Below are 15,436 nucleotides of genomic sequence, written 5' to 3'. Positions count from 1 at the left end.
GTCTATCGATTTGCTATTTAGCCGTGTCCTTAGTTTATTCACTAAATTCCCTTAAATAGAAAATACCCTCTCACTTGCAACCCAACTAGGCTTAATCGTTTTTAAAGCCTGATATAATAATTCGATATTTTATAGAAAACCGATATTTTCTACTAAAAAACCGGTTTTCGAATTTCATAATTTTCTCCAAAAAACCGGGTTTTAAAAACCGACAAACCCTAATCTGAACTATCACTTAAAAAAAATTGAATATTTGATTTTATGTATGTAATAAATGTATGCATACATTAAACATAACCATATTATCAATACACTACATGCTGAGGCTTAAATAATCTAGTTAAAAATGCAAACTCTTTTTATTTAAAATACAATCCAACTTATTTACTAAAATTTGGAAGTGTATTTATTTTTCAATTTCTTTATAGTTGGCTATAAATAACCTTTGCAAATTCGTATTGTTTTTATGAAGTGACTTTTTTTTTCCTCTTTGGTAATCTGAATTTTTCACCCTTGGTTTTAATTAGTATAGATTAGCGAGAGTTCAGTGTATTTAAGTTTGATTTCCCAAAAGACAATTAAAAATCAGATGATGATTAATTAGGACTTTTTCTTGTGATTAAGTTGAAGAATTGGCTCCTGAAGTTTCTTGGTTTTTATCTTGTATCATTTGTTTTGCTAAATTGTAAAAATTTGTATATTTATTTACTTATTTTTTTTTTAATTGACCGTAGGTTGTCAGTTACCATGCTTCAAGAGTGGCTCTACAGCCGTGACCGCTCTCAAGAGTAGACTGCACATGAACCTGACCGACGAGCAGATGCAGCTGTTAGTCGACAGCCTCGTTGAGTCCAGCATACATTCCATTAGCACAAAGTTGTACGATGGTTTTCAGTATTTCACCAATGGAATACTGTAGTAAGTTATTGCTATTTCTTTTTCTATTGGTTTAATCGTCTTAATAAATTACGATAACAGTACAGTTGTTATCATATTTCTAATGTCTTGTGATTCTACACTATTCTTTTGATGTCTCGATATTGCCATCATGAAAAAATACATGTGGGTCATTATTAAAATTGAATGCTGTTTAATTTATAATCGGAAGACTATTACTTGACAGTATATAATTTATTGTAGGAAAATGGTCAGTGACAGTAAAAAAAAAAAAAAAAAAAAATATTAAGAAAGAAAAACTATTTATTACATTTTATATATTTATACGATATAAATCCAGTGTCTATAATAAACAGCTTTTCTATTATTTTTTTTTTTATTCTTTCTTGGCTGCCTTTTCATTTCTTTTGCCTGTCTTTCCTCAATTTATAATTTAAATTTTATTATTTGTGATTCTCAGCTATCATTTGAGGGATCTTTGACAACCCTGATGAAGACTTGGGCCCTGTTTCATAATAAAGTACAAACTAATTCTATTAGTCTTGTAGATTTATCTTAATTAAATTACACCGACTTGTACAATGGTAACTTGTACTTATGTATTTTTTAATTCCTGTAATATCACTAATAGTCATCCCTATCATGAAAAAAATAAGTATTAGTATTATTACCATAATAGTTTCTACACTTGTACTATGAACTAATACTATTAGCTTTCATTATGAAACAGGGCCCTGGTCGAAACATTGGCAGAAAATAAATAGTTTATGACTATTTTCTCTTCCTTGTTGACCACACCCCTAACTATCTCCTAAAAATTAACTTACAATCAATCATATATATATTATAATTATGTACATTAATAAATATGAATATAATTATAAAAATATGACTTTTATTATGTATAAATATAATCAATGGGATTAACCCAGTTACTATGATAAATAGCTTGTCTGTATTTTTTTGCTCCTATTTAAGCTGCCTCCCGGACCATCTTTCCACAATTTATTAATTTAAATTTAATTATTTGATCATTCTTAACTATCAGTTGAGGGCTTTTTGTTTACACCTCCATCCAGCAGTCCTTATGAAGATCTACATTGTGGGTCAAAACGTCAGCTGAAAATAAATAGTTGATAAATATTTTTTCTTCTTTCTTGACCGCAGCCCTAATCATCTTCAAATTAACTATATATGTGTATGTACAGGCACACAATAAATTATTTAATTATAAATTTATTTTTAAATCCAGTCCATCGACTCAAGGACTGTGCTACCACTTACCCTCTAACAGTCCACCTTGTAGACTTATGTAAAAATTCATTGATGTTGAATACAATTTAATAATTTGTTTTATGTTATTTTTTATTTAATAAAAAAAAATTTAGTTAGATGATATATTGTTAAAAAAAAAATAACATTAATACTAAAATTTTTATAAATTGATTGGAGAAGATGGTCTGGGGGTGCAGTCAGCAAAGAAACGTCGGCATATATAAATAATTTTGTTTATTTATGTTGTTTCTTTGCTGACCGCACCCCCCGACCATCTTCAATCCAATCAGTAATCTATGGTCAACTATCTACACCTCATTAAAATTTTTATATATTGAAGAATAAAGTAAAATAAAAATAACACCACAAATACTTGCTATAACTAATATATACCTTATTGTTAATTCTGAGCTTTTTATTTACTTCATAATTTTTGGTGTATGTGGTCATAACCTACAGATTAACTACCTATCTTAGCTCAGAATGGGAAGGTCACTGAACTTAACTTTTGAGGTAACTGAATTTCGCTCTTTATCAAAAATGAAAATAACTTAAAAACCTTAACATTTGATAAGTGTCCAATAGCTAAATGCATTGAGTTTTCTCAAAAATTGATGTGGTCCTAAACTTTTAACTGGCTAAGATAAAAAAAAAATTTTGTTATGTTTCGCAATTCGGAATATCTGTCTGTAAATATTAAGTCCAAACTCATAATGAGAAATATTTTAAATGATTTATTGAAAAATTGATTTAATTTTCTAGGTGTAGTTGGCAAACGATCCCTCCAAAGACATGAGTATTTTCGGCTCATGACTCAAGTGCCTTCGAACGCTCAATAGCGCCCTACAAGAGAAGCCTTCTCAGTCGTCGTAACTATACAAAGTGCTCTCAAAGTGTAATATAACCACCACTGTTATCCATATATATACATATATATTTTTCATTTTTTTTTTCTTTTGTTATTTTGCTTGTAACTATTATCGAGATAACAATTATTTTGTATTATAAAAAATACGTTCTGCAATATTTTAGTTTATATAATTTGCGCATATTTACAGGAATTTATTTTTTATCCATTACTGAAAGAAATTATGTTATATTATCCATTGTATGTTTATATATATATATTTTTTAAAAGATATTATAAATTATATATATATTTATTCTAGCGAGTCTCTCTCTCCTTAAGCTTTATATGTTAAAGGTATTTTGAGGATTTAACAGATGAGGTCAGCTTTAAAAAACTGTTCGAAAAGTATTTTAAAAAAGAAGTAATTGTCATTTATTTAGAATAATACTTGTTTTTATTATTCAAGTTGGTATTTTCGATTCCAAATAATTATTTGCCATAATTTTTATTAGTGTTATTTTTTATTCAGCATTTTAATTTTTTTAACACTTTCATTGGACGCTACCAACAGATATTGGTTTTCGAAAGGTTTAACTAAGAGAACACATTTCACTGGAATTCAATTTGCACATACTTGTGTATGTTTTATTTTTATTAATTAAAAATTGTAAATGAATGTTTGATGCTAAGCATTATTAAGCATAGAAAAAATTCTAAAACAATTTTTTTTTTTTGTTAGACAGTGCAATCTTAGTAATCTGAAATAATTTCTGTAGGAGTGTGAAAGGCAGAACTCCATACTATGATCGATTCAGTCTCTATACATATGAGTTCGTTTACTGAATACATATGTGTATACTTAAAAACAGAATTTGTTTGAAAATCAGTAATTTTTTTTTTAACTCAGTTATTCTTTCTTGAGGAACTTCATCATAGGGGAAGGATTGTGGTTGTACAGCATATAGATCAGCTATGAAATCTATTAATTTAAATCATCAACATGATTTATTGTCAAGGATTCTTTCACTAAACTTTCTCCTTCTTCATTTATCAATACAATTTTTTCCTCACATTGAAATAAAAATGAAGAATGGCGAAATATTTGAGTAGGCGTTCCATTCTATTTTTATAAAACAAGGTGCTGGATTCTCATACAATCACAGTATGAGTGTGTGCAAATGGTTGTGTATTTACTAAGGAAATTTTACTAGGCAAATGGGTGTTTTTTTTTTATTTTGGATTATTGGAGTGTTCAGATTACTGGGATTGCATTGTGATTTGATTCTTGAAAATTTTATTCGAAAACATAGAATATTTTTCATTTTAAATTTTAATGCTCTCAAATACCTAAAAAACTATATATAAAAATAAAATGCTATGTATGTGCTACGGTAAGAAAAACAACAAAAAAATATATATAGTAATAATAAAATTATAAAAGAAGGATTCAAATGTATTCATAAAAAATAAACATTATTTTTTTTAACTTGAAAATTAGTTTAATTTTGATTTTAAATTAAAAATATTGAATAAATTGGTAAATAATCATTATCTCTTTGTTATAATCATCCAATAAATGGAATATTTCCATAAATTTGAAGATTTAATTTATTTTTATTATTTAGAATTATAAAAAATAACAAAGTATATTTTAAAAGTATCTTTTTATTTTTATGCAATTCGTTAAAAAAATAGAAACTTCGAAATTTTGTTTTCAAATAAGTTTTAATTGAACTAAAATAATTTAATTAAACAAACTGAAATAAAAATTTAAAGAGTGATTTTTTTATCAGAAATAAATGTTGACAATGAAATTGCAGATTTTTGTCCTGTGAAAAATTTCTCTTATTAGAAAATCAGAGATAAAGATTGTTTCTAAAATATTTCTTTTTTTCTGATAATTATTAAAATTTTATAATAAAGATGATAAAATGTATTTTATAAAAAACACTTTAACTTGTAAAAGTTAGAAATAGAAATAAAATCTCCGTTTCTCTTTTTCTAATTTTAGATATTTTATAAATTTATAAAATATATTTATTTTTTAGCATCTTGCTGAGGAACAACGTAATAAGTGTTTTCTTAAAAAATAACCTTTTAATTCATTATTAAGTGCCCTAAAAGTCACAAGATTATTAAGATACTTTTATATTTATTATACACGTTTAATATTTGAGGCGTTTGGTTGTAGATTGTAGTAACTGACAGTATGAAAACTTTTACACCATTAAAATGTTTATTAATTGCAAATTTTTCCCTTCAAATAGGAGTGACTTGTCATAACTTAATAGCAACATTATTCTCTTAAGAAAACAAAGTTCCTAAAGATTCTTTCGACAATTTATGAAATCAAACTTAAAACCAAAAACTTTAATTCATAAAAAATTTCATCAAATTCTGTTTATTGTATGTTTTAAATTGCCATTGTGTTTTTGTTGACAACAGTACCAACACTCAGTCATTTATACTGTTGTCATTTGAGGATAGTGTTCAACATTAATTTGAAAATAATCACTAAAGGTGGGATGTCTAATAATAGAAATATTTGCCTCATGAAAATAACTCTTATTTATTGATGAATGATTGTTTGAATCTTATTAGAGGTTAGTGAGTTAAGGCTTAATCATAACCATCACTTGTCTGCAGCGATTCTATTCCGACCTGGGTGGGTTGACTATTATTTTGTAGCAGCCCTACGGAATTTAAACTCAAACCTTCCCACTCTGGTTAGAATAGATTGGCTTCCTATAGGATAAACTCCCTCTCTTGTATGTCAGAAATTGCTCAATAGGGAGAGGGTAAATATATATAATTTCACGGCCAACTTATATTGGTTACATTTTAATCATTATTCATAAATTTTAGCTGATTTGAAAAAGTTTATCTTTAAAATAATTGTTATTTTTTTTTTATTAAAATTAAAATATAATTGTTATAATTTTATACTGAAGTGAAGATGTTGCCCTTTATATGTTTTTTTAAAGAAATTCTGTATGAAAGCATATTAATTTCGAAGTTATGCAAAATGAATTGTTTCAAAACTTGTTTTAATATTACCATTATTTGAGAAATTCCTAGCATCACTGACTATTTTCAAATTGATGTTGAACACTTATTAAAAGAACCATTTAAAGCGCATGGACTAGGTTCTATTCTGGTTCCATATTTTTCAAGTTTTTTAAGTTTCTAGTTACAGTTTTGTGTTTTTGTTGCGATTCAATACAACAATACAATACTTTTCAAATATTATAACATAAATAATAAATTGCTGAGTTTCAATAGCAATAAATAAATGAAAATTCATTTGTTTTAAACTATTTAGTTCTTCAAAATGACAATCAACTTTCGAATCATTCAACACAAATAAATGAATTTAAAGTAAACTAAAATTAAAGATTGTTTCTGTTTGACAAGATAGGTTATGTAGGAGAGGAATAATCTCCCTCTTTGATTGTTAACTTGGCAAGCTATATTGATGTGTGGACTCTAAGAAGTTTTAAATTTTAAACTCTAGTAACAAGTATTTCTTGTTTTTTATGCTTCGTCTATCCCTAAAATGACAAATGTTCAATAAATAATAATAAATAAATTTGTGTCATTAACACTGTGTAATAATAATTATTCGTTAAAGTTAATAAAATTAATCAAAGTGCCAAATTGATGATATGTGTGGTTGTTGTGAAAGAGTCTTCTAAAATCATAAACAAAATTTCTAATTTGAGTGCTCTTGTGACTTTTGGTGCATTTTTTAATTTAATTTTTTTTTTTAATATTCCTTATTAAATTGGACCTCTATTTTTTTTTAATAATATACAAAATTATAAATTTTGATTCACAATTTTTTTTTTAATAATAGTATAAAAAATATATTTTTTTTTTAACTCAACACATTAACTTCCAATTCAAAGATAGCTCATATTTTTTATAATTCTCTAGGATGCTAAGCTAGACATGGATACATAGATGTGTGTTTAAGAAAAAAACAAGTTGAATTATTAAAATAGTTTCTAATTTTTTTTTTTTTTTTTTAAATCTTGTTTCTACATCCAAAAATTTCATTCAATTTACAGAAAGTGTTTTTGGAATAAAAACTTAAGATACCTCGACAAATGTCAAATTTTTTGTATGTTTGAAGTTTTAATAAAAATTATTATCATCGGATGAAAAGATTGTTGACCATGGATAATATTTGTGAGGAGAAAATGGTTGAGAGTCAATGAAGATCAGAAATAAGTAAAAATTTATTTATTAGTTTCGGCCAGAATTTCTAACCTTCATTTGGGCTAAGAACAAAAAAAAAAAAACAAGATAACAACCATACATAAATAGTGTTGACAGACATGAATAGTTTAAATATTATAAGAGAATAAATGCTGTATGAAAAGATTTGTAGTAAAATTAAGTAAGAGAAAAGAACAAATAATAAAATAAAATATATATGAAATTATTATTTGTTCTTTCCTCTTACTTAATTTTACTATTAATCTTCTCATACAGCCTTTTTCTTCTTATAATACTTAAACTATTTATGTCTGTCAAAACTCTTTATGGATCTATAATGTTAGTTATTTTCTAATTATCTTATATATCCTTTTATTCTTTGGTAGTTATCTTATTTTTTGTTCTTTGCCCTAATGAAGGCTAGAAATTCTGGCTGAGACGTTGGCACTAATAAATAAGTGTTTACTTATTTGCGTTTTTGCAACCATCTTGTCCTCCTATAAACACCTTCTTATATTATCATTTGAATTCATTTTCCATTTTGTTATTCGTAAGTCTTTTATTTGAAAAAACAAAACACATTAGTTGTTGTTTTAGATAAGATTTGTGATAAAAAGATAGGAAGTATTTCCAATGAAGGTGTTAAAATATTCTGTTGCCCGAGTCCTACTTCGTTAGGATTTGTAATTGTTTTATCCTGCTTAATATATCAATATTAAGAAAAAAGACTATCGTTTATATTCTTCCATTGTTATTTATGTGAATCTTAACTTAGGTGTGTTAGCTTTTGTAATGGCAGGGTATGGTCGTTTTTAATCGGATGGAATGTTATTCTTATATTGTAATTATCATTTGAGCAACTTCTTTTTTTAAATTTATTATAATTTTTTTTTTTTTTGCTTTGTATTTCCAGAAGTGTTTTGGTATTTAAAGAATCTCTTTTTACGTAGCAGAAGAAGTTGAAGAGCTATTGAATACAAATTTGTTTGTTCTGCAAATTTTGATCCATATATATGGGATTGTTTACGCGTTAGTAGGGTTTGAGTTCACTAGCTGTTGTGGATCTTTTTTTACTTACTGCCCACTTACTAAAAGATATATTATAACTTTTTTACATATGTATAATAACGTAGAATGAGATGGTAAATCAGAAAACAAGTTGGGAGGACACATTTTTTTTTTTATTCCAGAATTACTGGGTTCTCTAACATTGTAATAAGTTGAGTTAATTTTACTCTTAATGCATTTGGGTTTCTATAGTGAAATTTTTGGTGTGAGGGTCAAAATAAAATAAAAAAATATAAACTACTTTGCAATTAAATAGATATATGTATATGAAAAAATAATAATTAAAATGATATATATAGTTTATCAAACAATATATTACTTCCATAGCATTTTTTGAAAACATTTATTATGAGTAGGGCTTGGATCTTTATTTATTTAAATAAAAAAATAGCAAATATTTAATTATAATGTTTATCAAAAAAAGGTAAAATATTTACTAACTTTTGTTATTAACAAAACAATAAATGATACAATTTATCAAATAATGTATTAAATTACATAATACTATATTAATTTACAATTTATATTAAGGGTATTCTTAATGTGTTAAATTAAAAGTTAAAGTAAAAATTTTTAACATACTTAATGTTAAAAGTATAGGATTGAGAGCAGCCTAATTTAAGTACATTTTATATGTTAAATTTAGAGGAGCTCCTATCGGATTTTCAGGGAAACTTGTTTTATAACCTTATAATCATTACGAGTAATATAATCTCAAACAGCTTAGTCTTAGCTTCCACCACACTTGTTTCTTGTTTCCTCTCCTAGTTTTTTTTCCATTACTTCATTATTACATATTTATTCATGACTTTTTTCCAAAACAAAAATCATATAAACCAAATATGAACTACGAGCAGCTAACTTATCAAAACGACAACAGATAAAATGGTGAGCAGCTCAGCTGGTCTGTTGCCTGACGTCATTTTACATTTAGCCAATTTATTGAGACTGTCAACTATGTTAAATGTTATATCGCTAACGTGCTAAAAGAAGGAAATATTTCTCCATTTAAAACACTAACATATTGAACTAAAAATTATGAATGCCCCTAGTAAACAGCAGTTGAACTGTTAAGGGTGAAATTAGTATAATTCTGCTTTCATCAAAATTAATCATAAAAAAAATTATTATTTAATAAATTACTGAATATATTAGCTTCAAATGTTTTTAAATAGCTTGAGATGTTTGTGATTGACTTGTTTTTTACAGGTAAAGCTGTTATTACTAACTATATAATATGAATATTTAAAAATTTCAGATTTTACTTACGACCACTTTTGCAGTCTAGCTCATTTGATCAAACTGAAAATAAATTTTTTTTTTTTTTAATGACGATCAATAGTAGTAAAACTTTAATAATGAGGTGTTTATAGATTAGAGTTTATACATTTGATATAGGATGTACAGGGTTGCAGTCAGTAACGATACATAAATACATAAAATTTATTTATGTTGATGTTTCGACCTGAATTCCAGACCTTCATCTGGGCTTCAAAAAAAAAAATGAGAAAACAACCTTAATTCAGAGAAAAATAAAAATAACATAATAACAAACTTGGAAACATATCAATAAATCAAGTAGATTTTAATTTTTTATATATTTTTTTATCATTTGTTTTGTATTATTCTCACCTCTACAATATTGTATTTTATATTTTATTAGTATCATTTACTATCTACTAAATTTATTTTTATATGTTTCCAAATTTATTTGTTATTATTTTTTTTTTTTCTGAATTAAGGATGTTATCTGGATTTTGTTTTTCAGCCCTAATTAAGTCCAGAAATCCAGACCGAAACGTCAGCACAAATAAATTGGTGTTATTTATTTGTCTATCATTACTGATCATATCCTCGATCACCTACTCATGTAAAACTTTTTTCACTTCATCAAAACAAACCTTATGAGAAGCTTCTTTCACATCATATCAAGTTATTGTACTATTTTTTAACTTATAAATTTCTGAAAGTGTTAAAGCGGTTATTAGTTTAAAATCTTCCATTTCTTCATTACTCGGGATCAAAAAGCAATAGTTGTAGTCTATGATAATTGTAAAATTTAGTAGCCTGGATTTTTATTTTAGAATCTTTTCAAATTTTTGGTTGTTTTCTTCTCCGATTTGACCTGAATATGATTTAAATTCAAGTGGAATGATAGTATTTGCTTCCAATCAGTTATGAGAGGACTTTTTTAATATAAATTTACAATTTTTTTTTTCCAGCTTCTACTTTGTTTAGTATTTATTAGAAAGAGAATCAGAAAATACCGAATTATATTTTTTTATCAAAAAAGAAAAGAAATTAGTTATTTTGTCTAATAAAACAAAAGATTTATTTGTCCTAATAAATTACAAGATATCTATTTAAACACAAAAATATTTAATTAAATAAAGATCCAACTTTGACTCATTATTTACTGTTGATCTTTCCTTAACTGGCATTGGAGACGATGCCATATTAGAGAAAATACTAACTAAGTAATTAAATAAAACATAATTAGTGAAAGTGTCCGTATTAGTCTTACTTTGTTACCTTAACATACTAATATCATACCATATCATGGCTATTGCTATTGTGACAGTAAATGTCATCATAGCAACTATTGTATAGTTCAACCATTGCAGTTGCTGTGACAGTTCCTGCTATGGCTGCAAAGCATCACAGATTAAACATGGCAGTAATTTCACTGCAGCTATGTATACTATTCACTATCATGCTGGACCTAGTATTACAATACTGGCATGACAGCAATTATCTACAGATTAAACCATAGGACTAAAAAATTTTTAATTAAAAAAAAATTAATATTAAATTGAAATATATTCCAAAGAACTATTTTTATTTGAAGCTGTTAATTTTTTTTTATCAAGCAATCTTTTTAAATAATAATTATTTCATAACAGTTATCTGTTTATTTCTTTAATATTTAATACAAATTATCTGTGTTGGACCCTCCTGGTACAGGTTACATTTAATAGGGACAGGATTGTGGATTCCTGTGCTATTGCATTTCATTATTGTTAAAATGAAAAAAATATACTTAAATAATTTTCTGAATTTGCTAGTGCACTTTGAATGAAAAGGAGTGTATTGGTTAATAGAATGCCAGTTAAGAATGAATTAACAGTATTGAGTCGATACTGTAATATAAAAAATATATTCTCTCCTTGCTTGCTTGAGCTTTAAATAACGGAAAGTGGGCGGTAGGGTTCTTTGAGAAGTAGATGTTGGAGTTTGGTTTGTTCTGTTAGCAGTTTATCTCCTATAAATCTAATTACTTCAATGTTGTATAGATTCAGAATAAATTATATATATTTTTTTTTTTTTGGAAAAGGTTATGTTTGTCATATTTGTTCCTAGATGTTATTTTCTTGCCGTTTGCTGTTGGTTTTGTGTCGACTAGGTAGAAATCATTAGTTCCTATTGTTATTTATTTTATAAGCCAATTTTTTTAAAAATTACTTTTGGCTTATACTTTAATATTATAATTTTTTTTTCCCTAATGTTTAGATTGTAAATTCATTATAAATCTGTTCCTAGCATTAGTCGCCAGTCGCCTCCAATCCTCTATTAAGTTATTAAATTAAGTCTGATGAGAGCTTTTATCATTTTTTGCTCAAAGGATACACAGTTACTCTTCTATAATTATTATTAAGTTAAATTTTAATTTCATTTATAAATTACTTTTAATGCATGCCTCCTTTTGCATTAATTACTGTCATGATTATTTGTAATATTTATCAAAATAATGGACATATTATAGTTTAGTAGTAGTTAATATTATTAAATGTATTTAATTTTGTGTACCAAAGTTTAGAATTTTGTACTATGTTATAGTTTTTAATTTAATCATTTATTTTATTTCTTCTGTTTAGATTAATTTATCGTTTAGAATTTGTTAGGCTCTATTGGATCACTAACTAAATTTACTAAGATGTCTATGCTTGGTGTTAAATAACATTTTTTAGCAACTCCATTTTATTATTATTTTAAATGCAAAGATTTAATGACTGTATTTTTGACTGTTTAACATTATATGTTATAATCATATAGAAATTATTATTGTTATATATTAGTAATCTGTTTATTTTTTTATAAAATTTATAAACTTCTGTTTATTAATTTGAGTTGAAGAATATTTGAGGTATATACTCTTATGATTTTACTTTTTATATCCCAGTAACTAAAAATAGGAATTAAAATAAATTCTCAGAAAGCCATTTATTAAGTATTGAACCCACATGTGCAATAAGGAAACAGCCAACATTTTTGTGACAATATTGTGTTTTTTAAGCTATATCAATAATTTTTTTACTTTACAATAAAAATCTTAAGGCTCCATCTATATCTAATAGTAATATAGAGTAATATCAAATTACAAATAGTAATCATATTACTATTAGTATAATAGTATTAAATTAGTATAATCATGTTACTAATAGTAATATCAAATCTGTGCCTTAGGGTTACGTTGAGAAATGAAAATTTTTGAAAAAATTATCGATATACCTTATAAAAATATGCTCTGTTAACTCCGTTTGCCCACAAGTTTATTCGTGTTTTTTCATTTACGGATAATTTATTCTCTAAGTCGTGTAAGTCCATATATTTTCTTTTGAATTATTAATTATAACAAGTATCAATGAAATAAAAATATGCAACTTAGCATTTCACTATTTAATATTAAGTGTTATTTTACTATCAGGGTTTGAAAAATTATTTTACTACTCAAATATTGTTGTTACAACTTTTAATTTTTGAAAATAAAAATCATTCAATGATTCTTATCACAAAATATAAATGTGTAAAATTTAATTTGTGTCAAGGAAAGTGGTTGACTCTGATTTAATTTATAAAAAAAACTTTTTATTTATCTCTGAAATCAAAAACCCTTTTTTAATCACACTATAGCTATCTTAGGCCTGTTTAATTCTTCTACATATCGCTGTTATGTTAAATAGCGGCCCATCTGACAAAAAAAAAAAATTGATTATATTTAGAATTGCACGTATTCCAAAGATAGTACTGTAGACTGGGGTTATTTTCTTAACTGAGGTTGTCCTAGAGACGCTCCTAAAGCTACTGGAGTTGTTACAAATCAACTCTGTTCTACGCAATAACCTATGGAATACTTCGATAAAAAAGGAACTTTTTTTTTGTCAGATGGCCACTTTTCAAGCAAAGGAGCGATATAAATGTCCATGTTCGTTCCCGAGTTTTTGGTTAAAGAGTAAGCTTGGTTGTGGTGAGGACATCGTTAATATCATAAGAAACTTTTATTACTGGGATATTTTTTTGTGAACGACCTAATATTTTTTTTGTAATGCAGCTCAATTTGATTCATAAAAAATTATATAAGGGCTCTACCATTTTTTATAAATCAAGTAATTTACTTTTTTCTAGAAATAATTTCATTTATAAATATGTAATAAATTTATTTATAAATAAGGTTTTCTGAATTTGAAAAAAAAAAATTAATTATTAAACATTTAAAGTCCATTTTTTAAATACACACACACATATATATATATATAAAACTGCCGAATTTTTAAATCCAAAAATAGTGTTTGGCAGCCTATTCTTAAATATTTACTAGAAAATTTTATGAGTATGTGATTATAAATAGCCTAAAGTATATTGTAAATAGATTTTGTATAAATATATATATATATATATTTTGGTTAATTAAAAACTTCGACTTTTTTAAGAATTTTGAATATAAATATGAAGGTAAACATTTTAATGCATATAAATATAGAAAATATCTTAATATGAATTTAATATTGTATATAACCTCGTCTTATTCAATCTTAATATTATTTTTTAACTTATAAGACTTTCTCTTACTCAATTGAGTGATATATATATATTAGAGCATTGATACCTGGAAACTCCTTTGTCAAATTTCTCGATTATGATATTAGATTAACATTTTCATAAGTATAATATATAATAAAGTTGTGTAATAATTTGTTTATGTTGTTATTGGATTTGTAATAACATTAAAAAAAAATTATGCATTATTTTCTTTAATTGCTATTTTATGAAGAAACATGAGTACTTTTACTGTGCATGCCCAAAACAGCAGTTATACCTGCAACCTGCTTCAAATTTTCACTTTATGTCATTAGTATTGTACTTGGACATAGGAGTATAATGGATGGGGTAAGCTGGCAGGAAAAGTGAAACCAAAAAGGCGGGACTAGGGACCAGGGGCGTGGCAGGAGTGGTAGGGGAAAGGTATCAGCCAATCACTGACTGTCTTCTGTTTTAGATTAGATAAAATGGAGGACATTCCTATTAACCTCAAGGTAAACTTGACTGCCATGGGCGTGGCCTTTTTGGCTTCACTTTTCCTCCTGAGAGTATGGTTATGCCATCCCCCTGTTCATTTCATTACCATTGTAAATAGTTCTAGATTGTGTTTTATCTAAAATGATAAATAAATAAATTACCATTTTAGTTTAATTGCGCTTCTTTTATGCTGGTTTTATTCAATCAGTTTTTAAATTATTGATACAGCTAATTATAGTGCTGATATCTTCATTACGCTGGTGGTTTTATTCAGTGTTTATGAATCCATCTTTTTCTTTGAGATTATTTTTTAAAAATAAAGTATAAGGGTTCCAAGGAGGTTGAAATTAAGAATTATTTTTTTAAAAAATTGAGTATTGAATCGGAACTGAAGTTATTTTTTCTCACTATATAATTATTTGATTTATCAATTTAATGCGTGAATTAATAAACAAAAATTGTTTATAGACATAAAAAATACAATTAAAAAACTTTTAATTGAACGGACCAAAAAATAAATAAATCAAGAATAAATTTGTCATTTTTTTTTTTACTTTGTAACAATTACCAACAGATTTTTTTCTCTGACAATGCGGTTTCCAGATTTCTTGAGTCTGCTTCAAAGAAAAGTTGTTCATAAGTATAAACAAGAGTGAGGGAAATTTGTAGTTTAAGTTTTATAAAACTTTTACAAAGTACTGTTTTTATTTTATCTTAAAGAAATATTATATTCATGTATATAAAATTATGTATACATTCAATTCATATATTAAATGTACCTAAGTGATAATGGTCTACTTCCGAAGTGGCTTCGTATATTCATTTTTTACC

General features: G+C 25.9%; 1 protein-coding gene across 1 annotated transcript in view; it reads left to right on the top strand.

Annotated features, from left to right (window-relative positions):
* Positions 1–919, top strand: part of LOC106687885 (phosphatidylinositol 4-kinase beta fwd) — a gene marked incomplete in the record, with an annotated part of 29,953 nt that extends 29,034 nt beyond the window's left edge. The window contains 1 exon segment of the mRNA XM_067044730.1: positions 735–919. Within this exon segment, the coding sequence (XP_066900831.1) occupies positions 735–919 (185 nt within the window).
* Between the last annotated feature and the right edge of the window lie 14,517 nt (positions 920–15,436).

The sequence above is a fragment of the Halyomorpha halys genome, unplaced genomic scaffold, assembly GCF_000696795.3.
Source record: "Halyomorpha halys isolate HHAL.00 unplaced genomic scaffold, Hhal_1.1 Scaffold40.1, whole genome shotgun sequence".
Taxonomy (NCBI): Eukaryota; Metazoa; Arthropoda; class Insecta; order Hemiptera; family Pentatomidae; genus Halyomorpha; species Halyomorpha halys.
The sequence above is the reverse complement of the archived record's forward strand: the minus strand, read 5'-3'. Positions and strand labels throughout refer to the sequence as shown.